The sequence below is a fragment of the Nasonia vitripennis genome, chromosome 5, assembly GCF_009193385.2.
Source record: "Nasonia vitripennis strain AsymCx chromosome 5, Nvit_psr_1.1, whole genome shotgun sequence".
Classification (NCBI taxonomy): domain Eukaryota; kingdom Metazoa; phylum Arthropoda; class Insecta; order Hymenoptera; family Pteromalidae; genus Nasonia; species Nasonia vitripennis.
In genome coordinates this window covers 6,283,532-6,306,957 of record NC_045761.1, presented here as the reverse complement: position 1 = coordinate 6,306,957, position 23,426 = coordinate 6,283,532, and the positions used below count along the sequence as shown (strand labels likewise).

Sequence of the window (23,426 nt, the reverse complement as noted above, 5' to 3'; positions counted from 1 at the left end):
GACGAGATTATATTATTCGCAACGCGAGCGAAGGAACGAAAATTTCGATTGACTGCTAAGCAATAAACATATGCATTGTTTATTTCTCTTTCTATTGGAGGGAAAAGACAAGGAAAGGACTGTTATCTAGAGCACAAATGAAAGAGGGTTTAAATTTGGTTCAATGAAATTGAAAGTTTGAAGCGTTTTAGTCTATACTGATGTGTATACCGATGGACAAAGCTATCTGTCAACCGCTGATTTGACTTTACCGTCGTTTCTGTAAATTTATGACACGTGCATCAAGAACAATTTATAACAATCGAGAATCTCAAATTTTGTTAAATAAATAAATTAATGAATGGTTAATCCGAGTCTGTCGACCCACATTCTTTGTTCGTTACCTTTCCAGCATACATATATTATGTACAAATCGATAAGACGAGGTTGAAATTGAGTAATACCAATTTAATTTTAGAGCTATTCTATATTTGAAGAAAATATATATCGAGGGCATCCATAGTGTTTGCACATTTGGAATATTCTTAATCTATTTCATACTAGTTACAACAGTGATGATCGGCGCAACGACATTTTATTTTGTTTCAACACGCTGATACATTATGTTACACTGGATAGAATGATCACGGCATAAAATATCTGCTTTTTTTAAGCCAGCACGAAACGTTGTCGTCTCCTGGACGAAGACGATTGCATTCCACTCATTTTCCTTTATTTAGATCATTTTCAACAATCTCAACGCGCACTTTATATATTTTTTCCACATAGGCCTAGTGATTTTCTAATAGATTATTTTCATTCTCAAGATACAACAATATGTACAAACTTGAAGATCTGGAATCGCAATTGAGGCCCCTCACGCGACCCAAATTTAAAATCCGAGAACGGTGTATATACGTCATAAAAAAAGTTGTGGACTAATACTGCAATTAATAATCTACCATGAAAAAGGAAAACGTGGAACAACGTCAAAGAAAAAAACGAGTTTCTTTGTCTTAAATGCGAAACAATGAATTTGTTGTTGTTTCTTTCTGTCTTTCAAACAGGTTGTTTCAAAGTGAATTATGTTTAAGCTAAGATATGAACAATCTCAAGAACACACATCCATTATTTTTCCATCATCTCTCATAATCGCCATACCTAAATTGCATACGCACAGAAGCAGGTATGCGCACTTTATGTGCGTAACATCGCTATTCCAAATATATATATATATATATTTTATATATAAATTATACATACATAAATCAAAGACCTATGCTGGAGCTAAGCGCAATTCCACTGAATTTTATATATTTATTAGAATTGGACCCAACTGGCATTCGTCGAGGCTGCAGGGGCTGCTGCTGTGTTCTGCTGCTGTTGCTGCTGCTGAGAGGCGCTTGCAAATTCGCCCCATTCGGGTCCCGTTCCACTGTGATTTTGTGGATTTTGTGTAGGTTTGTGTGCTGGTGACATGGTAGGTGTCCTTGCTGGTGGTGGTGCGATTTTCACACCACCTGGAGGAGGAGGAAGTCCAATGCCTGTGCTGGGGCGCTGTTTTGCCTTGGATGAAACTTCACTGCCATCTTTTTTCTGCAAAAATATATATATCTTAATTCGGTAATTTTTACGCAGAATTTCAGCACAACTTTTTTATGGAAAGAAACTCTTCAATACAATAGAAATATCAATGTAGATAAATATGAATTACGCTGTTTACTGCTATCATAAAGCAAAGATAAAGGCACCAAAAATAAAATGATTTGTTTTCTTTTTGAAATATTATTTCATTATCATTTGTTTCTACTTGAACTCTTTGTTTTATTATTTCAAGTGAAATAAACTTATAAATAATTGATGCCTTGAATTACAATTTATAATTGTATATATGTATATAGTACATACATTTAGATAAAACATATCTAAACTTATGATACATAGATTACATTTTTAAAAAAGGCTTGCTCTGCATACATGACATTAAAAACACTACTGCTGTTAGTAGAGCTAGTGTAGAAAATGAGAAGTGAAAGCACCAATCAAATTACAGTTATACGATCCAAGATATCTCCACATCCTGTGCAACCCATTTTACCATGTATACAACCGCAATTCACTCACAGTAATCTTCATGTTGATTTTGATAGTCTCTCCCTCTTTGAACCTAAGATCTAGCTCCTGCTTGGGCTTCTCCTTCTCTTTCTCAATCTGATCTCTATTTTTCAACCACTTGAAATGATCCTGCAGCGCCACGTTCAAATCAAAACTGTCTGATCTGTCCAGAAATCCCAAGCCAATGAAAGCAGACCTGCCATTGTCATCCTGGATTCTCAGAACAAAGTAACGAGAGGAATCCGTTACAGGTTCAACTGCGATGCCTGGATACTGCTCTATAGGACACTTAGCGAACAATTGTCCTGTCATCTTGTCCTCCAGCTTTATTGCCACAGCATCACCTTGGGACACTAGTCTCATGCGACCTGTCCACGAGGGTTCTTGCAGGTTCCAATCGGCAGCCCTGAAAACAACAAACTCTTATTACTCACAGGTGCTGCTGTGTTACAGCAGACATACATAAAGGAGCCTCGAAATAGAGAGCGCGGATTTCGCAAGAGAGAAAACAATAGCCATTAGCATAGCAAAAAACCAACCCACGAGTGGGAGCAAGAGGGAGAGAGAGAGAGAGAGAGAGAGAGAGAGGGCGCATATATAAGAAAGGAAAAATCCCCATGGGCACACTTACCTATAACCCCTGTTGGTCGACCTTGGGGGTATTTTGAAGACGAACACCTCCGATTTCACCAGGAGCACACTCTCGTACGTTTCCGCGCTCGGCTCCATTATCGTCGTTGTCGTCGTTATAGCAGAAAAAACAACAACGGCCAAAGCCTTCTAAGAAGAAAAGAGATACAAACGGAGTCGATGATGATACACACACACACACACACTCACACAACAGTAAGTATAAGAGAGAGAGAGAGAGAAACGGTCAAGGCGCAGCGCTACTCTGGCACACACTGCCTCCTCCTCTTTGACACGAGTACGTTTTGACAAGTCGCTGGTGGCTCGTACGCTCTCTCTTCTCTTCCTGTAGTGTTGACCTCTGGCTTCGTCCTCTCTCTCTCTCTTTCACTCCCTCCTCTCTTCAACTCGCAATCGCGGTGGATGTGCTGTGCGCGAGCGCACACGTGAATAGCAAGGATGTGGGGGTGCGCGTCGCGCGCGCGGTACACGTATGTTTTCGGCCCGGTGCGCGCTTTGATAAGGATTATCTCTCTGTCACGCCTACCAATGAATACTTGCGGTGAATCACGAGCTGATGCTCGTAATATGGTTGGTCGACTGGATTGTCGTCTCGACTTTGTAGGCATTATATTTATGTATACAGCTTATCTGCTTTGTTTATTTGTTTTTTTTTCTTTTCGTTTGGCATGATTTACCGTTTTGTTCAACTTTCTTTGTTGAAGCTATACGCTACGATGAATTTACGGTTTATCGCGAAAAATTTATTGCGATATTGAATATATAAACACACGATTTCAATGTATCTTATTAATTAACTTGACTTCTATGATATATGATCAGGAAACTTTAGCTTATGAGTCTTTCGAAATTTGAATTTACCGCCAAAGTTAACTCGCGAAATGGCAACTCGCGCGAGTTGGGGCGCGGCAGTCGATGCGGCTTCGTGGCAAGCAAGTGGTGGCCGAGAGACCGACGACGTCGTGTACTTTGTCATTGTCGCCCTCTAACTACGTCGTCGCCGTGTAATAATCGGCGTAGAGTCACTTAAAGTTACCGGATAACCATGAAACTTGCGAGCGGTGTCTGCCTCCTTTTGGCGGCCCTCGTCGCCGGGGTCAATGCCGGCGGGCCGACCCTCGTGCTCCTCGACAACCTGGCCATCAAGGAAACACACTCGATATTCTTCAAGATACTGCAAGGTTGGTATATTTAATTATATGGAATTTTAGAGCTGATTTTGACAGTATTCGGGAAGGATTTGGGGGTTGTGATTTTGGAGCAACAGACATTGATGTGCTTTTTGGTTGGAAACATGCATTGCTGTGTATTTTTGTAAATAAAATTTCAAGTATATAAGTAGATTTACTTTTTATACAATGCACAGTATTATTTTGGAGCAATGATTATTCTAATGGTTTCTCTGTTGTTTTTATTGATTCTTTTAAGAGAAAAACTAACTGTAAACAATTTAAAGATTGTTAAGGTATTTTATATAATTATAATAAATCTCATGTTGATTTCAGATAGTGGATACACTCTGTCATTCAAGCTTGCAGATGATGCAAATCTGCTGCTCTCCAAATATGGAGAGTACCTGTACAAGCACTTGATCATCTTTGCACCAACTGTAGAGGAGTTTGGAGGTTCTATGAGTGTGGAGGCCATCACCGACTTTATTGATGGAGGAGGCAATGTTCTGGTGGCTGGTTCTTCTCAGTCTGGTGATGCTCTTAGGGACTTGGCATCTGAGTGTGGATTTGAGATTGACGAAGAGGGTGCCACGGTCATTGATCATATGAACTATGACATTTCTGATACCGGGCGCCATACCAAGATTGTTGCTGATCCTTCAAACTTGATTGATGCTTCTGTAATTGTTGGAAGCAGAAATGTACCACCTCTACTCTATCAAGGAACTGGATTGATCGCTGATTCAGACAATCCATTGGTACTCAAGCTGCTGACTGCTTCAAGCTCTGCTTACACTTACAATACTGAACAGCCTGTCAAGGAGTACCCACATGCTGTTGGAAAGAACACTTTGCTCATTGCTGCTTTGCAGGCAAGGAACAATGCTAGGGTACTGTTTTCTGGATCATTATACTTCTTCAGTGATGAAGCTTTCACTAGTCCTGTGCGGAAAGCTCAAGGTAGTAACTCATATTTATCAAGATCTCTTTATAATTTATCAAATTTACTCTAATCAATATACTGACATTTGCACTGCATTTTAGATGGAAAGAAACACGAAGTTTCAGGAAATAAAGCTGTTGCTGAAGCAATGGCTCGCTGGGTCTTCAAAGAGAATGGTGTCATCCGAGTTTCTTTTGTCCATCACCACAAGGAGGGAGAAGCACAGCCTCCTGCAGCTTACACAATCATGGAGAATGTTGTTTACTCCATTAATGTTGAAAAGCTCTCTGGTGACAAATGGGTTCCGTTCGTTGCTGACGATTTGCAGTTGGAATTCGTCAGAATCGATCCTTTTGTCAGAACTACCATGAAACATGTATCGAACGGCCGCTACGAGGCAAGATTCAAGATTCCCGACGTGTACGGAGTCTACCAATTCAAGGTTGATTATACTCGCATCGGCCTCACGCACCTTTACAGCACGACTCAGGTGTCGGTCCGACCCTTGGAGCATACTCAGTACGAACGCTTTATTCCAAGTGCTTATCCTTACTACGTCAGTGCCTTCTCGATGATGGGTGGTGTTTTCCTATTCTCCATTGTCTTCTTGCACTTCAAGGATGACACGAAAGCAAAGGCTGAATGAAAACTCAAGAAGCACTGAGAGTAATGAGATATAGAACTTTTTTTTAAATGCAGTCTTACTGTGATTAGTAAGCTGGTGTGAGAGTAGACTTTTTGTACAAGTGCATTTAAAATGTGTGAATTGCCGGTCATACTAAGCGTCTGAAAATATCATTTTTTCACAATTAGTGAGCTTTATTTTTTTGTACATACACAAAATAAAAATAAAACTTGAAATTCTATTGTTAATTTATATATATATATATATATATATATATATATATATATATATATATATATATATATATATATATATATATATATCCTTTTAAAAAATATTCATTATTTATTTATACCTATCATTGTTCTTTGAATCAATAATCTAAGTGTGCGTGTGTAGTTTTGAGATATTCAAATTTATTTTCCATATACCTTCAATCGATTACCTAATTAGCGATTTTACCGATCAATGAAAAAACATTCCTATGTCACGTGATCGTTTCAATTCCACCTCATCATATTACCCGCCGTTACGGAACGCGGAACTTATTCCTTGTTGACAGTTTTGAATTGGTTTTGAAATATAAACCGTTTTTAAGAAAAGACTCGAAGCAATTGTGATAGTTTACGTTGAAATCTGTAGTCAAAATATCAATTAATTATGGCCGAATCTCCAAAAGAAGTTGAAATAAAGATTGAAATTCAGAAACTCTTGGGACAGATTAATGATGACATGCTTAAATTGTGAGTATAAATGGACATAAGTATATTTTGTCATGTAGACAAATAGTATGGTGATGTGAAATTCATTTCAGAAAAACGGAGTTGAATACAATAAATAATCTGATAAAAGAAAATGCATCCTTACCCACGACAATGAAAATGGTGAATGAGAAATTGATAATAACGGCGAAAGATGCTGGAATTGATATCGAAAATCTGGATGAGATTGTAAGTCTACGAGACTTAGAAGAAGATGAAGATGGAGCTCGAGGGGGTAGTGACACCGTACAGTCAAATGATAATGCATCAAAACAAACATCTGATGTCAGTGACTTTTCAGCAGCTGCACATAAAATCACAGAGCAAATCAAGCATGCTCTCAATTAATTGTTCCAAATAATTTTTATACTTTTGTTACAGAAATTAACTTATCTTTGTTTATTTAATAAATTTAATATTTTTTTAAGAAAATCAACTTTATTAAAACAACCGTATAAAAGAATTATTCCATATTACTGACATATCAATTATTCAAAAAAAGTGGACAGGTTATCACAGTTTGGATTCAGTCAACCAACTGAATGCTTGTTCTTTTCGATCAGCTTGAGGGTTGATCATAATGTTTATGAGACTAGGAGAATCTTGCACCTAAAAACACATATAATTTGGAATTTCAAGGTGCATTAACGCATTTGATACTAAGTAAGAAAGTTACCTTTAAAGAAGTCATTAAAGCTGCTCTAATTTCATAAATATTTTTACAAAAGTATCCCTTCTTTCCAAAAAGCGTCATCATATTCTCGTAATGAGCTTCTGGGGTCAATGTATTAGGTGGTGTTCTGAAAAACAACAATTTTTTCATCGCATGCTGGTCATAGATCAAACATACATTGAAGTAAAATCTTACACATCTGATACATCCCCAGAAGATCTAATGATATCATAAGTTTCACTGTCAAATCCTCCGTAAATTCCATTATTGTTTACAATTATAATAATTATTGGTAGCTTATATCTAGAACATAAAGACCAATGTTTTAAATCACCTAGGTGGAAAGTTTAGTAAATATATGAATAATTTACCTAAACATAGTCTCCAATTCCATGCCAGAGAATCCAAAAGCACTGTCTCCCTCAATACAGATAACTCTTTTTTCTGGATGACTGTCCTTGCAGTAGAGAGCAGCGGCAACAGCAAAACCTAATCCCACACCCATGGTACCAAATGTACCAGCATCGAGTCTGTGTCTTGGCAGGTTGTTCAAGATCATCGTTCTACCAATATCCATGGTGTTGGCTCCTTCAGAGCAAATTATGCAGTCTAAAAATATGCATGATTGTTAAACATTTTGCATTATAATTAAAACATTCTCATTTTTACGGTATTGAAAAAAGAATTAGAAGCCTCACTCTCTGGTAACAAGCTTTGGATTACTTTGAAAACTGCATAATAGTTCAGAGGCTCTCTCATATCTAAGCTCATTTTCTGCAAATAAACAAGAAGGTAAATGAACATTGAAAAACTTATTATAGTTTGTCACCTTGATTATACTAATATTAATTACATCAACGATCTCCTTGTTTTTCTTTCCTTTGTTATCTAATTCCTTCCACCAGGGATCGTTTTTAGACAAGCGGTACCTCCTATTATTCAGTGCTTTTGTCAACATTTCGGCTACCGGAGCGATGTCCGCTTGAATCGCGACAGTGGCCGCCACGGAATTGTGCAGTTCTTCTGCGCAAATATCCACCTGAAAATTTTACTCGTCCTCCATAAACATATTCAAATATAATTAAACTTTTTGATTTAAATAAAACATCACAATCAGCATACCTGAATGATTTTGACGTTAGCCTGGTATCTAGGCGGTTTGCCAAAGTGGAGCATCCAGTTAAGCCTAGCTCCAAGAAGGAGTACCAGGTCGCTCTGAAGCAGTGCGGTTGACCTGGCACTGGAAACGCAGTGTGCATCGGTATCCGGTACCACACCCTTACCCATCGGTGTCGGCAGGAATGGTAGATCCGTCGAGCGGACCAGTTCGCGCACTTGCGATTCTGCGCGAGCGTACGCTGCACCTGCAACGAGAAATAGAAATGATGAGAAAATGTTTTTTTCTTTATTTAAGTAATGAAAATTTAATGGATGTACCTTTTCCGGTAATTATAAGGGGCTTTTTAGCGCGAACGATGAGGTCTGCGGCTTCCTCGATCAGTCTGACATCGGGGAAAATCAGAGGTGGCTCTGGAACCGGCAGTACTTTTACCACTTGACTGCCGTCGACTCGCTGTTTTAGCAACGTTGCCGGTAGGTCCAAGTAGGCCGCACCTGCCAATTTTTTTTTTTTTTTTTTCATATAGAAAATCGTTTTTCTAAATATTATAATAGCAATAAATAAAGCTACAGTGTGTAGCGCATCTACAAATTTAAATGGCAAAATTAAATGCTCGAAAAACAAGACCTTGTCGGTCGGTCTCCGTAGCTATAAATATAGCATCTGCTGTATTCACAGCTGGATATCGGCAAATGATCCCTCGAAGCTTCCACAGCCCCCAAATGTAAAGGAGAGTACGAGCTCTTCTCAAACAGCAATAACAAAGCGTAGAAGCCCAGGTATAAGAATCTATACAATCGCTAGGACTCTCATCAATACCGATCTCGACGTTACGGTTCACCAAGTGCCAGCGTCACTCCCAACAGACACACGCACACACAAATAGGCAAAATAGCTCATCTGCGCGTCACGTGCGAAAAGCGTGCGGACACAAAATATACTTTTCCTTCGGTCCCCATAATAGAGCAATAAACCCTTGGAAGCGAAAGACAATACCTGGCCGTCCGTAAGTGGCAAGTCTCACGGCCTTCTCCACGTGTTGAGGGATGAGGTTGGCAGACGGCGGTCGAGCCGAGTACTTGCAGTAGGGACGACATGCTTCGACTTGGAAACATTCTTGAAAGCCGCCGATACCCTCGTGATCCTGGGGACACGAGCCGCCAAGGACTAATACTGGCCTGTGAGAATCGTATTAGGGGGGTTATTGACTTTTATGGCTATAGGATATACGTAGCGCGGAAAGTTTTTCTCTTTTATTTTTATTTTATATGGAGCGTTGTATAACATTTTTTTTAATTTTCATTATGCTTGGATAATTTAGAAATGCAATAACTGCGTTTTTATAGTAGAAAATGTGCCAGCTGCAGATATTATTGAAGTATATTCAAAAGAAAATAAAAAGGCTCATTTTCATTTGCAGAGCATCAGTTGCACATTTTGAAACAAAGTGTAGTTATAGTCGTTACATCAGGAAAAACTACGTCCATCATGCATTGCGCCACGCATTTCAACTAATTCACTTAAAACATCGTTATAATGATTTCCGTCACTGATTTTCTCTGCGTCTTCCGCGGAAGGCCCAAATAAAAAAAAATAAAATTTCTATGGTACCGGGCAATTACGTACAGTTATCGTGCGCAACAGATCTTTGACCGTGAATTAACTAATGGGTCGCGCGTTACTCGCAGTTTTGCCAAACAAAGATTTATACGATTCTTATTATTGATTAGAATCTAATTTCGTACGATGGTTTGTCTTTTTGCAAATAAACGAGGCTCCTCGGTCATTATTACGTTACATAAGGCGATATGTCATAATTTATAATTTTTGTATATAATAAAGCCCAGTTATCCACGTTCCGACGATTTCACTGATAAGTTAAGAATCAGGAGCGTTTTCGGTCGAATTTATTCGGCATATACATATATACTATTGGGATCTCTTGCTTATTATTTTTGCATCACCATCATCGTGTACTACATTATACACTTACCAACAATTAACTTGGGCATTGGCCATACCGCCGATTACGTGTAACAGTCCTGGTCCGGACACGCATAGGACCACTGCCGGCTTTTCTAAAAAATGCATGAAAATTAGTTAAAAGCTTATTTATATAACATGAAAATAAGTCATACTCACTGGTCAAGTATCCGTAAGCCTGGGCAGCATAGCAAGCGGCCTGTTCGTTCCTGAAGCCGAGATAGCGTAGACCCGCTGCTTGCATCGACAGCGCCAGCTCGATCACCGGATGGCCCATTATGCCAAACACGTAACGGAGACCCTGGAATGATAGAAAAACGCGAAATTCGTGAATTTTAATTATTGGATATACACCTCAAGTTTCGCTTTTTTGTTCAGCTAAAATTTCGGTTAATACGAATTTTGAATTCAATTTGTTACTATGCATTTTTTTATTTTCACAATTTAATTTACGGCTATATATGTACACATACACATTATTATCGAAGATAAAAAATATCGCTCTGTATGATGTAAACAAAAGGGCACTCAAGAATTTGAAGCTACGAGTCGAGGAGAGATAATGCCAGTCGAACCGTGCACTTTACGAAATAAAAAAAACAGACGATAAGCCCGATAAGAAAGTCCGTTAATGTAGCATCGGGCTATACATTAGTTTTCTTAGTGAAGCATCAGTACACTGAAATTATTAGACGGAGTTGACAGTACAATATTCAGCCTCGTCGGTTTATTCGATTATCATCAATATTATATAAAATAACAGCTCTTATCATGAGTTGGACAATGCTTCCCGAAGTGGGCGAGGAGACGCCGTTGATACCGACGAGTAAACGAGGTAAAAAAATTAGCGCATCTCGCTCTGGCGTGTAATTTATGAATATTCATCAATTTCTTCGTACGAGTTCAGCGTTAAAATAATACGGAATAATTCGTATGGCTAAAATGTGACTGTCTGGGTATAATCAAAGTTTTTGGCTTGTGAATCATCCTCTGGCTTGCGCGTTAAAAATATCAACCAAAGAAAAATGTCATCGATAGAATGCCATTTTTAATGAGCAATTAGCCTGATTATAATGCACGCGACAACGATCATCGAATGCTACAGGTGTCTAAGTATATCGCTAGTTTGAATTTCGCGCTAAACGGTCACGCGATCATTGACACTTGTTTCTAATGCATGACAGATAATAACTTGTTTAGATATAACAAGAAAAAATCGACAAGCTTTCATCCTCAACTAACCAACAGCTCTTCCATTACATAATCCTCAACCCGAAAAAATACACCAAATCTTCAATAAAACTAACAGCAAAATACTCGACTAAACTCAAAGCGAAAGCATATAACCTACAAAAACAAAATCAAACTTCTGCCGAAAAACGTCAGCAATTAAAAACGGCAATTACCTGCTCCTTGAGAGCCTCCGCTAAAATCTGATCTCCATTAGTCTCTGTCATCGTCGATTCGATATTCGAACGGTCGCAAAATCCTCAAAATACACTTATAAACTGGAGCTAACAACTCTTCGTCTGCACTCCGCGGACTCACCCTACTATGCAAACTTTTCAACTATATAGATATACGATATTTATAATTGCTCAGCGTATATCTGAAGTGCGACTGTGCCGGTTGCGAACCGATTGAAATCTGCTGGAGTATGCAAGCGAGGGGTTATAAGCGACGAACGAGATATATATTATTGTAAATTTATTTAGCGGCGCTCATGCGCTTATGCGTGTAATATCATATATTCTGCTTAGTCACGGCAAAGCGATTAGCATATATAAGCATGAGTGTCGTTTTTATTTATCGGGAAGCCTACAAAAATTTCATATAAATAAATGCAAAAACATTATTGAGTATATACATGATAATTATTTAATTATATAATTTTTTCGATTTAAAAGATATTTAAATGTATATATGTATATTATATTTAAAAGCGCGCGTACACGCGGCCTTCAAAATCCTACGCCTTTGGATATTTAAAATTTAAACTTCAAACTCTACTGCAACCCATTATAACTATATATATGTGTGTGTGTGTGTGTATACATATATATAATACGTACTCCAACTGCGTCAGCACTCTAAAATCTCCCCCGCAGACCTTTTCGCCAGATGACCCCCATTTCAAGTCCTCTCGCAGAACTGCGCTGTTATTTCCATCTTAATACCCGAAAATCCTCGTTCTCCTCTCTCTTAAGTATATACCCTCCGAAGATCCTCGTTTCTCTCTCTCTCTCTCTCTCTCTCTCTCTCTCTCTCTCTCTCTCTCTCTCTCTCTCTCGGCAGACAAACAAGGTATAATTTACGTGTCCCACTGTTTCTTCGGAGGATTATAAAATCGCGCGACGCTCTAAATCCGAGGTTCGTCTTTGCTCACGGTCTGCCGCGGGGACACTTTTATAGGCCTATACCTGCGCGATTTTTCCGGGGAGAAAGCGCTACGTACGCGTCGTAGCTGTAGACGGAACATCTGCCGTCGTGCATATTGTAAAGCTCGTTTCGTATACGGTATACCTATATATATATATATATATATATGCGTATTGTACTAGGTATATACTGCTTTTGTTTTTTGAGAAGATTTTCTGTGACTTAGTGCGAGTAGATCGTCGCATTTCACGAAAAAAAATCGTTATGTCGCGCGGTTTTCATTACGAAATATCTCCGAGCACGAAACGTTTGGATAGAACAACAATAGCCTTGACGATTGTCAGAAGGAGGAAGATACGAGTGTCTGTTATTAAGGATGCGCGCTCATTCGTGTTGACGTCTATATCCATTTGTTGAGCAACGAATTAGTGAATTTGAACGTATATCGATTAAGTTCAAGATTATACTCGAGCGCTTTTTCGTAGAAGCTAAAAGTACAGTACACGAAAAATTCTTTCGATTTTCCTTAATTGCAAAACGCATATAGCTTTCACTGTCCCAATTCCTATTTTGATGCGCGTGTTTATATGCGAGTCATTGTATTCGATTACTAACGATGCGCCGCTGCACTACGAATATTATATTTTAATTGTTCGATGATTATATTATTGCTGTTTGAGCAGTTTTTAAAAAGCGCTTAATATCAAATCACTAAACCCAAAGCTATTCAGATTCTCAAAATTACTTTATGTAAGCTGACATGGTACGGAAAATCGGATAGAAACTACTGCACTCGTCGAATAATTTAGACAAGCTGCAGAATTAGTTGAATGCGTAGAAATAAATGATCGACTTAAGCAAATCGCTATAGTCATTCCTTCTTTTAACAGATGTATATATCAACCTCGAGAAATTTACGTGACATTACATATCGGTCGGACGAACCGAAAAAATCACGCAATCGCAGAAACTTCAACGAGAGACGCGCGAAATTGCGCTTATTACGTCGGGATCATAAAATTCGCGGCGGCGGGTTTGTGTTTTTTTTCCTCCACAGTTTTCCGCGACGATTTCACGATCGCGATCATCCTGGAACGACGGTGTGTTACAGCGCGCGGAGTTTACGAGCACGATATCGGCTGTATTTTTTTGCTTGGCTCATTTTTCACAGAGCAGCTGCCGATCTATTGTGCGAACTTATAGGAGGAAATTCGAGATCGTCGTTATTGCATTAATTCGCGAGCTGTTTGGCTTTCAGGTACAATATCTCCGGTGTCGTTGACATTGTTGCGGCTACAAACATTCATAGAATACATAACTTTCCTTATTATTGGCAATTTTGTTTTATGACTTTTTAATTGTACAACAACCCGGGATTCTGGAATGCTCTGGCACTCGTTTTTCCACGAGTGACGTAATAAAATAAGTAAAATAGCTTGGGACATATGTGAGATGTCAATTTTTATAAAAATCGAAACACGCAGTGTAAAAAAAATTTTCTGAGTTTTCAAAGAGCTCAATTAGTATCGTCTATGTATACGAAAAACGCTAAATATATAAATTTGTTGACATACGTATGCGACATACGATCGCCGAAATTTCTCAAAACAAATACATTTCGCTAGGCGAATAACGTCGCACTCCGAAATTCCCTCTCTACCGTATTATTCGCAACAACGACGCCTCAAACCTTCTCCAACTCATTGCTCTAGCTCCGTTCGGCTATAAGTCCTCTCATTAACGTAGCTAGCAATAACGCCCTACCTCCCCTACAGAGTTACCCCCTGCGTATCCGTACCTACGCGAAGGTTCGGTCCCTCCGAAAAGCTCTGGTGGGGATGGTTCCAGGGCCCGGAAAAGAGCCGGTATAAATGAGCCGCGCATTCGGTGCTGAGCAATCAGTTCGCTGGGAAAAGTCGTCCGGTAGTGCGCTCGTTCGTGAGGAAATTCAACATGCGAACTCGCCGTCATTTCGATTCCACTTGCGCGACGAGCTGAGTCGCTGGAGGAGCAATTTTTCGAGAGGTTTTTACGAGGATAACAAACAGACATGTGGGATAAGAGGTTCTTCAGTTGGGCCATCCCTACGAGTAAGTTTTGTTATACTATTGTTGCTTGATTGTCGTTAGATGTAACTCGAATAGGTTTTCGAATTTGAAAATTTTAACGCTTACTCGAAGTTTGCTTTGCTAGTCTGGACAGTACATACACCTTGATAGTCTTTTACCGATTGGCAATGAGAATATTCATTTAGTTGTATAGCTAGTTGATTATTAACTTTTCGATTATAATATTTTTAGACGTTTGTTGAGTTTAATTAAATTTGCTCCTGTTGGATTTGTAGAATTTTTTCCCGTACTAATCTCTTGCGCATTTGCACGAAAACGTGAGAATACGGATTTGTGCTTTATTAATCGTATGCTTATTCACATTGATCAACAGAGATAAGACGATTTTCATTGTTAATCCTGCATTGGCACGTTTGCAAAATTTTCTTTATCGTAAATGCATGTCTGTTTGTGAATTTTAAGCTCGGAATCACGCTCGGAATTATTAAATACTAGACGCGCATGTTTGCATCGAAACTATATTATCAAAAGAATGCACCTGCATATTTAAAAAATAAAAGCATTTATTTACAATGAAGCACGTTGGCATAGCAATGGCACGATATAGGAATAGGTTCGTTGCATGTTTCATTTGACGTTTTAACTAGGCGCTTCGCAGCACGTTTGACGAAGTTTCGATTAATTCTTTATCAATATGGACTTTTGGAAATTATTAAGTAAGTTATGTCGGCGCATGACGAGATCCCATCCAAGTATTTCGCTAACAATGTCAAATTAGACAAATGTTGAATAACCTTTAACATTATGCATCGACTGCAAAGTAGTACATTTTTAAACGCTCCTTGCGCAAGCACGAAAATAAATATCTTGGAAAATCGTTTCATCATTCAACGTATGCCTGCGCTTCTAAATAACAACAAAAACATCGTTTCTCGATTTTGCAAGCATGACGATTCCTCTGCGCTAATTGTAAACTCCGATCGTACCTCTTATTCCCTATACGTTCAATCTGCACTCTAATCGTTACGTGAACGTATTTTGCTCATACACAACGTCGCATGTTTTGCTCAGACTAACCCTCGCAATTAAAAAAAACTTCAAACTCCCCCGTCGCACGTCAAAGTATTCCAGTAATCCTATAGCAGTATTTCCCCCGTAGGATGGCTGCCGGTGCGAGCGATAATCTGTGTGATGATGTTCACCGCCTGCTGGACGTCGTACATGTGTCGCTTGCAAATGCCGATTCTTGCGGTGCCGATGATCGCTGCCGAAGTTAACAATTCATCGGTCTCGGGAGCGTGTGTCCAGGAACATTCGGCCGACGTGGTAACTCCAAAACTAGCTGCTCTCTGGCGCAATCCCGACGACGTTTTGCACGACATCGTGGCCGGAGAGATTTCCAGGAGTAAGAGACAAGCAGATGATAAGCTGAATCCTGGACAAAGAGAGATTGGCGATCTCATGAGTGGAAGGCCGTTCGATTGGTCGCCGCAAGTTCGAGGTTCGTTGAGTCTCTTTGTTATGATGAATTTTCGCATTTTTGCGCGTACGCGATTGCGGATAGCTTCGACCTCGGTGACAAAGTATATCTCAGATATACAATTTTTGTTTTTTGTAAGTACGAGTTACCGTTAGGTCAAAGCTTATTTTTGTATTCGTTTTAAAAATTAAACGAGCACTAAATCAACGACTTTTCCACAGGTCAACTATTAGCCGCCTACGCGTACGGCAACGTCCCTGGCAACTTGCTCGGCGGTATAATGTCGATGCGCTTTGGTCCTCGCCAGACGATCCTCTGGACGTCCCTAGTCGCCGCAATAGCTTCTCTCTTGAGTCCCATTCTTGCGAACATCCACTGGGGTGCTTTACTGGGCACGCGAGTCCTGGTAGGCCTCACGGGCGGCGTCATCTTCCCGGCCTGTCACACGATGGTGGCCAAATGGTCGCCACCCGATGAGAAAGCACGATTCGTTTGGTCTCTATTGGGAGGAACCTTCGGCACAATCTTAACTTATCCAATGATCGCCGGCATTGCTGATCACGTTAACTGGGAGTGCGGCTGGTACATCCCATCGGCCTTGATGCTCGTCTGGGTGTTCTTCTGGTACCTTCTGGCGTACGACTCGCCACTAGAGCATCCAGCCATCACCGAGGAGGAGAAGAACTTTATCATAACGTGAGTTGTTCGTCGTGTGATTTAGTACTTTGGCATCACGAGTAGAGCTTAAATACGCGTCGATTAAAGGTCGCAAGCTGGTACTGTGCGATCGGAGAAGCCATCACTGAAGGAGACCCCACTCGGGCAAATCTTCAGCTCGGTGCCGTTCCTCTCGCTGGTGGTCTGCCACTTTGGCAACCTCTTCCTGCTGTTCTTCTACCAAAACTCGATGATGCTATATCTGACGAAGGCGCTGGGCTTCCAGTTGACCAAGGGTGGATTTCTTGCCTCGTTGCCCTGGCTCGGACGCATGGTCTTCGGCTTCTTCTTCAGCTGGGCTGGTGACACCGTCAAGAAGCGTCAGATCATCTCGCTCACGGCCTTCCGCAAATGCGCCACTATTTTCTGTAAGCAATTGTATAGAGTTAATGATGTACAGTACGGAGCAACAGGTAAGTACAGTTTTTGTATATTGCAACTGGTTCTCAGCTCACTTTCTGCCGGGCATCTGTCTGATCGTCGTCGGCTATGTTGGCTGCTCGTTCACACTGGCCAACGTCTTTCTCTTTCTGGCGCTGGGCTTCAACGGCGCCGCGAGTATCGCCAACTTGTCGAACAACCAGGACCTCTCGCCAAACTACGCAGGTTTCCTCTACGGCATCATGAACACCATAGGAACCACCACCGGCATGATCATACCGCCGATGGTCGAGGCCATAGCCGGCAAATACGGAGTGAGTTCGATAAATGTGGACATACATTTTTCTGCTTACTGCTTGTGCTTGTTTTTGATGGAGACAAGTATACAGTGCCTCTCTGGCACTATGAGATGTAAATGTGTAGTTGTCTCTGCCGTGCGCTTCTATATTTCATCGCCATTTGGGAGACTGTATTCGATTAACGCTTTAATTCACTAGATAATAGAGACAAGTGCAAGGTACGACCTAGAACTATGGAGATAAAACGCATAGTACGGGTCGTACTCGTGCATTTGTCTCTGTCGTTCGCTTCGAATCATTTGGATATTCTATAGGCAAACATGAGATCCTGGCACGGGCCGATACTTTGGTATTTGACGCATAGTACGGTGGTGTACCAGGAAATTTTGTTTGACGATTCATCGGAGGAGGATACTAACATCACTGCGCTACTAATGTATAAACATTTTGCTTATTATAACGATATTTTAGTGACTAACAGTATTCGCGATTCGTTGGTACGCATCGTTTCTATATATTATTAATTACTTATAGTACGGTTCGTACCGACTGAATAACGATACTGCCACCAACGCTTTCCACTAATTCCACTGCACACTGATGTTCAACCATACATTTGGGTTATATAAACGCACGCATATCATCATCGGCGATCAATCGATGTTTGTCTTTGCAAAATGCTACCGATATGCATAAAAACTTTTTCTTACAATTATCACAACTCGATTGGGTAACTAACGGTATTCGCAATTCGTTGGTACGCACCGAAACTATATATTATTGATTATTTATAGTACGGTTTGTACTGACTGAATATCGATACTACCATCAACGCTTTCCTAACACTTGTTCAACCGCCCACTGATGTTCAACCCATGCATTTGGGTACTTTATGTAACCGCTCGGAGTTCATATACGTTTTAAAGACATTTAAATGTCGCATGAATGTATTGTTTTTGTCATATATCTTGCTACGTGATGATCATTTGACGCCATCTCTTTGCAGAATCCCATCGATAAGTGGCAAATCGTGTTTTGGATCGGTGCTGCCGTATGCATTTTCTGCATGATTGTCTTCATTATTGGTGGAAGCGCCAAAATACAAAGCTGGAATGAGCCAAGACAAAGAGACGCGAAGAATGCTACAAGTGCCAACGCATAGTAAACAAGTCATTTCGGACATTGACGAGCGTGTAAATTACTTTGCATTGTGATAGATAAAAGCACGCCTTCTGCGTTTTTATACACGTATAAAAATAACTGACTGCATACCAAAGGAATGTGATACGAATTAAATTAGTATAACGAACGTTTTAAAATGAAGATTGACGTGATTGACCTATTTGTTGTGCTACGTAAAGTGTAATAAGAACTGTAAAATTTAAAAGATCTGATAGTTTTATTAATTTTCACGAATTGTCTTATAAAATATTTGTTACAATAACTGCTTTGCAGCTGTTTTAAATCGCAGCTTTCTAAGAATAATTTTTAAACAATGACTTCTGAGTCTTACAATTTTAATAATAAATAACATTGAAATAATTTTCATAAATAACCGTGCTGCAGCCTGTATGTACATTTTTATTTAATCAGAATCGATTAAAATGTTAGTGGAGAACTTGAAAGATGAAAATATTTTTAATGGTTTTACGCTTGAATTTTCAATGCTTTTACTATACAAGCTTTTTGTTTTTACATTGACGGTTTAGAGAGAAGACTGTCATTCAAACATCAAACTTGTATAATTGAAACATAATGAAACTTATTCTATGAGATAGAACCTATTTACAATACCGGTGGTTTTTTCATCGTCGATTAATCTTAGAATATAAAATACAAATTTTAATCAAACGTTGTACCACAGCACTAAATATTCCAAAGTTTTTATTTTACGGGCCAGAAATGAACTCATTATGTGTCGAAAATCAATTTTGTCAGTGTTACTTGGAATATTTTTCATTTTGAAAAACGTTAACGCAATAAATAAAAAAAAAAGAATTTAGAATGTACAAGTTGTTTGAAAAGATCATTACTTCCTTCATTATTTTTCAAAATTTGTCAATTATCAATGCATTTCATGGCTGTTCAAAATCAAACATTTAATCTACAGTTTAGTTTATCAATCAATAAAATATAGCATGTTTAAAGCACATTGTTTACCAACTAAAGGTGCATACTCTTTTATTTCATTATCAACGACTTCATTTTGGACGTGTCTTCTGTAAACTCCATACATCATTGCTTTATTATGATAAAGTATCAAAACCTGCATTTCAAAGTAAAATTGTGTGAAGACAAAATATTTAAATCATGAATTTACACAAAAAAAGAAAAACTTAATTACCTGGTTAGTATCAACTTCACCATTTTCATCTACAGCTTCCAAATCTTCATTCAATCTACTGTACTTTGAAGCATCTAGCTTTGGCAAACATTTGTCAATATCACACCAAACATATGTTTCTGGACAAAGAAGTTTTGACGGTCTCATTTTTGCTTTGTAACGCATTTTCATGCAAGAGTGTATATAATATCCCATATAATAATACTTTAGGTCAGGAGAATACTTATTTAATTGTCGAGTCAGAAATACTTCTCTAAGTGAACTGTAAAAATAAAATCTAATCAAAAAATTGTCTTATACACGTGATCAATTAAGTTTTTGCTAGCTATTAAAATAGTACCTAAATGTTCCTAAAGATAAGTAAGAGTATGCTGGGTCATAAAAAAAGTAAACACTAGATACACACGATGGCAAAATGTCAATAACTGCCACAGCTATTAGAACACCATTAAGCCAATATTGCTCATGAAATGATCCATAACCAGCAGGGGGACCATCTTCCGGTATCCATTGCTTAAAAAATAGAAATATAAGAATTTAGCATAGTTGAGGATTGCTTTCAGGAAATGTGTATAATAGAACAAAGTGTACCTGCAATGGACTTCTGACAAGGAAATCAAAAAAAGCTCTCTTGTCACAATTCTTAGGCTTATCTTTATGAATTGTCATTTGATACTTTTTATAAAGTTTTGCACTCTTGTCAAGCGTTTCAAGAAATTCTTCTGACATGACTCTTACTAATTTCATCTGATAAAAGCGACAAATACCTTTATATGAAATAAATTAGACATAGAACAGTGAAGAGTTATTCTCTCCTTTTACATTTCAATCAAGACAGGTCCACTTTGCTCCAATTACGTTTCATTTCATGTAAGAGTATGTGATAGCGCTACTTTTCATGGCTTTTACATATTCCCAAGGAAATGCTTTCTAGTAGGTATTAAAAAAATAGATTTACCCTTAAAGGAGATCTGACCAAAAACCTTGCGTACCTTTCTTCTGAAAGTTTTGACAACTTATCACCATGTATTGAGGTTTGATACTTTTTATAAACTTGAAAAGACTCTTTAGCGTTTTTCTTGTAACCATCGCTTGGCGGCGACGTTCTAACTAGTCTCAACTGACAAGTCAAAACATAAAATCTTATTTAATTTGTATAATCTTCAAGTTGGAGTAAAGAGGACTGCCGATCTCTTACGTGTAATAGTTAAGACTCAAATAAAAAAAAGAATAAATAAATACCTCTAACTTGTTGGAGCACTTGCCAATTTCGTCAAAGAAATCTTCCAGAGTTTTTCCAGTATTTTGAGGCCTATTTTTCTTCATGATGGCATTAATTTCTTCCATTGTTTTACCCTGGGCTAATAGTTTCTGTTGTTTTCTTTCAATACGTAATTGCTTCGCTTTCTTTTGCGGGGCTCGAGTTGAATCGAAATTTGCGCGTCTTAATTCATTACTTGAAGTTTCCATAGGCTGAGTTGGAGTACTTGCAATAATTTTGTCAGGTGGTTTGCTTGTACTAGTATTTAAATTAGTATTATCTACAGTAGAATTCAATCTATGACTAAGCTCTTCTGATACAGAAGTCACTTGCATTTTAGATGCATCTGTATCTGCTCTCTCTGTAAACATAGAGTAATCTGGAATCTCCATACCCCTAACTAATAAAAAAAATCTCATCATTATTTCTATCAAAACTGTATGATCGTATTTAAAGAATAAATTAGTATACCTATATCTTCGTCACATCCAATTCGACTAGCTTTTTTTTCTTCTTCTTTTGATAGTTCATTCTTCAGGAACTTTACCATACGCTTCAAAATTTTTTTCTGAGATTTGGAGAGTTTAAAATCTAAAGCGTCACATCTAAAGTTTTAAAGAAAATTATGATATCATTAGTTAAGCATATGTGGTTATGCATTTTACTATCTTAAAACTTTACTTTATTGTATAATGAGGACAGCAGGTACGTTTCATCATAGGTTTATAACAGTAACAACCACTTCGTCTCCATCCTCTGTCTATCAAACTCTGATAGTGTTGTACAGTCAAAAGTTGAGTGGTCATGCCTAAAATAAAAATCAAGTATGTTTGGTCATAATATGGAATGTGCAGATACAGCAAATACCGAAAGACAAAACAAGATGTGTGAAATTTCACCACATTACAGTACATTATGAAGAAAAAAAACAAAATCGGATACAATAGCTGACATAATAGTTTGATAAAGTAGGTGATTCAATTGCATTTTTAAAAAGAGTATAAAAGACAATAACAGTAACACAAACTATTAAATACACAATATCAACAATCCAATTTGTGCTTTATTAATTATTAAAGGCTGTTGCAGTTAATCCTTTTTGACCTACTTCCAAGTAATCGCAAAGTGCTTTCTTACAAACAATGTTTACAATTTTTCCAAAGTCCTTGCATGGACTCCCATATCGACAAAAAATCAAATTATGACAATCCATGGAAAAGCGAAAATTACACTGAAAAACAAAAATACTCACCATGACTGTAGCTGGTGTTAGGACTACGACAATAGCCGCAGCTGTTCCTCTCCTGCTTCGAGTGATACTCGACGATGCTGTACAGGTTCCTGGACATCGTCCGGCTGCCCACTACGACATGAGAGAACGTGGACGACCTCTGCACGACTGCTTACAATCGTCTGTGCTGTGTTGTTACACAAGTAAGTTAAGTACTTATATAGTGTAGAATGCAGCAAAAAGCTATATCGAGATTTGCTCTGTCGCGCGTGGGTGGATGCGTCGAGTACTGCAGGTTATGTGGCTATCCTTTCTCTCTTGATGGGGATCGCGATTTTTCTTTTACTTTCTTTTGTTTGCTGACAAGTTTTTTTCTGCACGATATTTTTCTTGGCAGGCCAGCCAATTTCATTGTTGGCAAAACTTTCAAGATGGCTGATTTTCGCATCTATAGGTGGCTATTATCCTCAGAGCTCGCGAATATGCACTTTGTCGATGTTGAAGTTACTTTTGAAGCCGATACGCGTCGCTGCTGGTCTCACAAAATATCTACAACAATTAGCTTACGAATAAAAATTTTTTTGATTGATAAAAAAAGAGCGCTCAAAACAGAAACACCCCGTTTAAACACGTTATTTGTGCGACGAATATTTCGTAGAGAATAAAAAAAGTTCGATTTCTTCTATTTATAGGTTCTGAGAAAGGATGACGTTGTTCGACTCGAAATTAAAGGCGAATCTCCGATCTTTTTAAACAAAATTTAATTACTTCTAAGACTGCAGGCGCGCGTCATCACATTATGGGATCCATTATATGCATGGTATAATGCAGAATAGAAAGAGAAGGTCGCAATTCGTTCCGCGGCTTGACCGCGCGTGCGAAGCATGACATCGAATTTAATTGAATACAACAGCTCTATTGGATTGGAAAGTTAATTGGAGTAACGATTTTCTCTGATTGTTTTAATTTATAGATTTTTAGGAAGCATTCTTTTATTTTAATACAAATTTTTTAAAAAATGCAGCGTTTGAAACAATTTTAATAATATTAATATCGAAAAATTAAAAAAGTTTTTTTTTTTAAACAATGAGAATAGCGCAAGATAACAAGTTATCTCCGAGTTACCTGCGCGCGGAATGCCCTTTATTAAGATAAAGCAATGCACAAAGCAAATTTAGGGTCGGCATCATTGTCCGCAGATACGAAGCTATTATTATTATTGTCGCAGCGCGTCTTCCAGTGT

The 23,426-nt window shown here is 38.5% G+C and overlaps 6 protein-coding genes across 11 annotated transcripts; 3 read left to right on the top strand and 3 right to left on the bottom strand.

Moving 5' to 3' along the window:
• Nucleotides 1-446: 446 nt before the first annotated feature.
• On the bottom strand, nucleotides 447-3,248 carry LOC100114996 (NECAP-like protein CG9132). Its single transcript, XM_031931983.1, has 3 exons — nucleotides 2,726-3,248; nucleotides 2,104-2,500; nucleotides 447-1,575 (listed from the first exon to the last, which is right to left on the bottom strand). Exons 1-3 carry the CDS (start codon nucleotides 2,821-2,823, stop codon nucleotides 1,300-1,302), a joined length of 771 nt encoding a protein of 256 aa, XP_031787843.1. The 5' UTR covers nucleotides 2,824-3,248; the 3' UTR covers nucleotides 447-1,299.
• Nucleotides 3,249-3,632: 384 nt separating this feature from the next.
• Nucleotides 3,633-5,726, top strand: LOC100115033 (dolichyl-diphosphooligosaccharide--protein glycosyltransferase 48 kDa subunit). The gene is made up of 3 exons (XM_001608066.6): nucleotides 3,633-3,926; nucleotides 4,251-4,877; nucleotides 4,962-5,726. Exons 1-3 carry the CDS (start codon nucleotides 3,791-3,793, stop codon nucleotides 5,504-5,506), a joined length of 1,308 nt encoding a protein of 435 aa, XP_001608116.1. The 5' UTR covers nucleotides 3,633-3,790; the 3' UTR covers nucleotides 5,507-5,726.
• Nucleotides 5,727-5,985: 259 nt separating this feature from the next.
• Nucleotides 5,986-6,678, top strand: LOC100678866. The gene is made up of 2 exons (XM_003424468.5): nucleotides 5,986-6,228; nucleotides 6,300-6,678. Exons 1-2 carry the CDS (start codon nucleotides 6,146-6,148, stop codon nucleotides 6,592-6,594), a joined length of 378 nt encoding a protein of 125 aa, XP_003424516.1. The 5' UTR covers nucleotides 5,986-6,145; the 3' UTR covers nucleotides 6,595-6,678.
• Nucleotides 6,663-12,247, bottom strand: LOC100123260 (2-hydroxyacyl-CoA lyase 1). 2 transcript variants are annotated; one of them, XM_003424469.4, is made up of 12 exons: nucleotides 12,095-12,247; nucleotides 10,182-10,323; nucleotides 10,033-10,117; nucleotides 9,036-9,217; nucleotides 8,357-8,533; nucleotides 8,042-8,283; nucleotides 7,773-7,958; nucleotides 7,618-7,693; nucleotides 7,291-7,528; nucleotides 7,115-7,222; nucleotides 6,923-7,046; nucleotides 6,663-6,855 (listed from the first exon to the last, which is right to left on the bottom strand). In XM_003424469.4, exons 2-12 carry the CDS (start codon nucleotides 10,297-10,299, stop codon nucleotides 6,760-6,762), a joined length of 1,632 nt encoding a protein of 543 aa, XP_003424517.1. In that variant the 5' UTR covers nucleotides 10,300-10,323; nucleotides 12,095-12,247; the 3' UTR covers nucleotides 6,663-6,759. The 2 variants fall into 2 exon arrangements, with proteins under 2 accessions (XP_003424517.1, XP_001606876.1); XM_001606826.6 differs by lacking the exon at nucleotides 12,095-12,247 and adding an exon at nucleotides 11,429-11,775.
• LOC100123270 (sialin) lies at nucleotides 10,742-19,352 on the top strand. Of its 3 annotated transcripts, none has more exons than XM_016989469.3 (6): nucleotides 10,742-10,857; nucleotides 15,630-15,971; nucleotides 16,172-16,646; nucleotides 16,716-17,035; nucleotides 17,118-17,362; nucleotides 18,354-19,352. In XM_016989469.3, the coding sequence occupies exons 1-6, from the start codon at nucleotides 10,794-10,796 to the stop codon at nucleotides 18,507-18,509; spliced, it is 1,602 nt and encodes a 533-aa protein (XP_016844958.1). In that variant the 5' UTR covers nucleotides 10,742-10,793; the 3' UTR covers nucleotides 18,510-19,352. The 3 variants fall into 3 exon arrangements, with proteins under 3 accessions (XP_016844958.1, XP_001606885.1, XP_008217191.1); XM_001606835.6 differs by lacking the exon at nucleotides 10,742-10,857 and adding an exon at nucleotides 14,280-14,491 and having other exon boundaries at nucleotides 18,354-19,345; XM_008218969.4 differs by lacking the exon at nucleotides 10,742-10,857 and adding an exon at nucleotides 14,540-15,186 and having other exon boundaries at nucleotides 18,354-19,345.
• Nucleotides 19,159-22,743, bottom strand: LOC100123281 (arginyl-tRNA--protein transferase 1). 3 transcript variants are annotated; one of them, XM_016989470.3, is made up of 9 exons: nucleotides 22,205-22,743; nucleotides 21,634-21,760; nucleotides 21,424-21,557; nucleotides 20,934-21,352; nucleotides 20,650-20,811; nucleotides 20,283-20,438; nucleotides 20,032-20,204; nucleotides 19,692-19,953; nucleotides 19,163-19,613 (listed from the first exon to the last, which is right to left on the bottom strand). In XM_016989470.3, exons 1-9 carry the CDS (start codon nucleotides 22,299-22,301, stop codon nucleotides 19,467-19,469), a joined length of 1,677 nt encoding a protein of 558 aa, XP_016844959.1. In that variant the 5' UTR covers nucleotides 22,302-22,743; the 3' UTR covers nucleotides 19,163-19,466. The 3 variants fall into 3 exon arrangements, with proteins under 3 accessions (XP_008217188.1, XP_016844959.1, XP_008217190.1); XM_008218966.4 differs by lacking the exon at nucleotides 20,283-20,438 and having other exon boundaries at nucleotides 19,159-19,613; XM_008218968.4 differs by lacking the exon at nucleotides 20,650-20,811.
• Nucleotides 22,744-23,426: the final 683 nt, after the last annotated feature.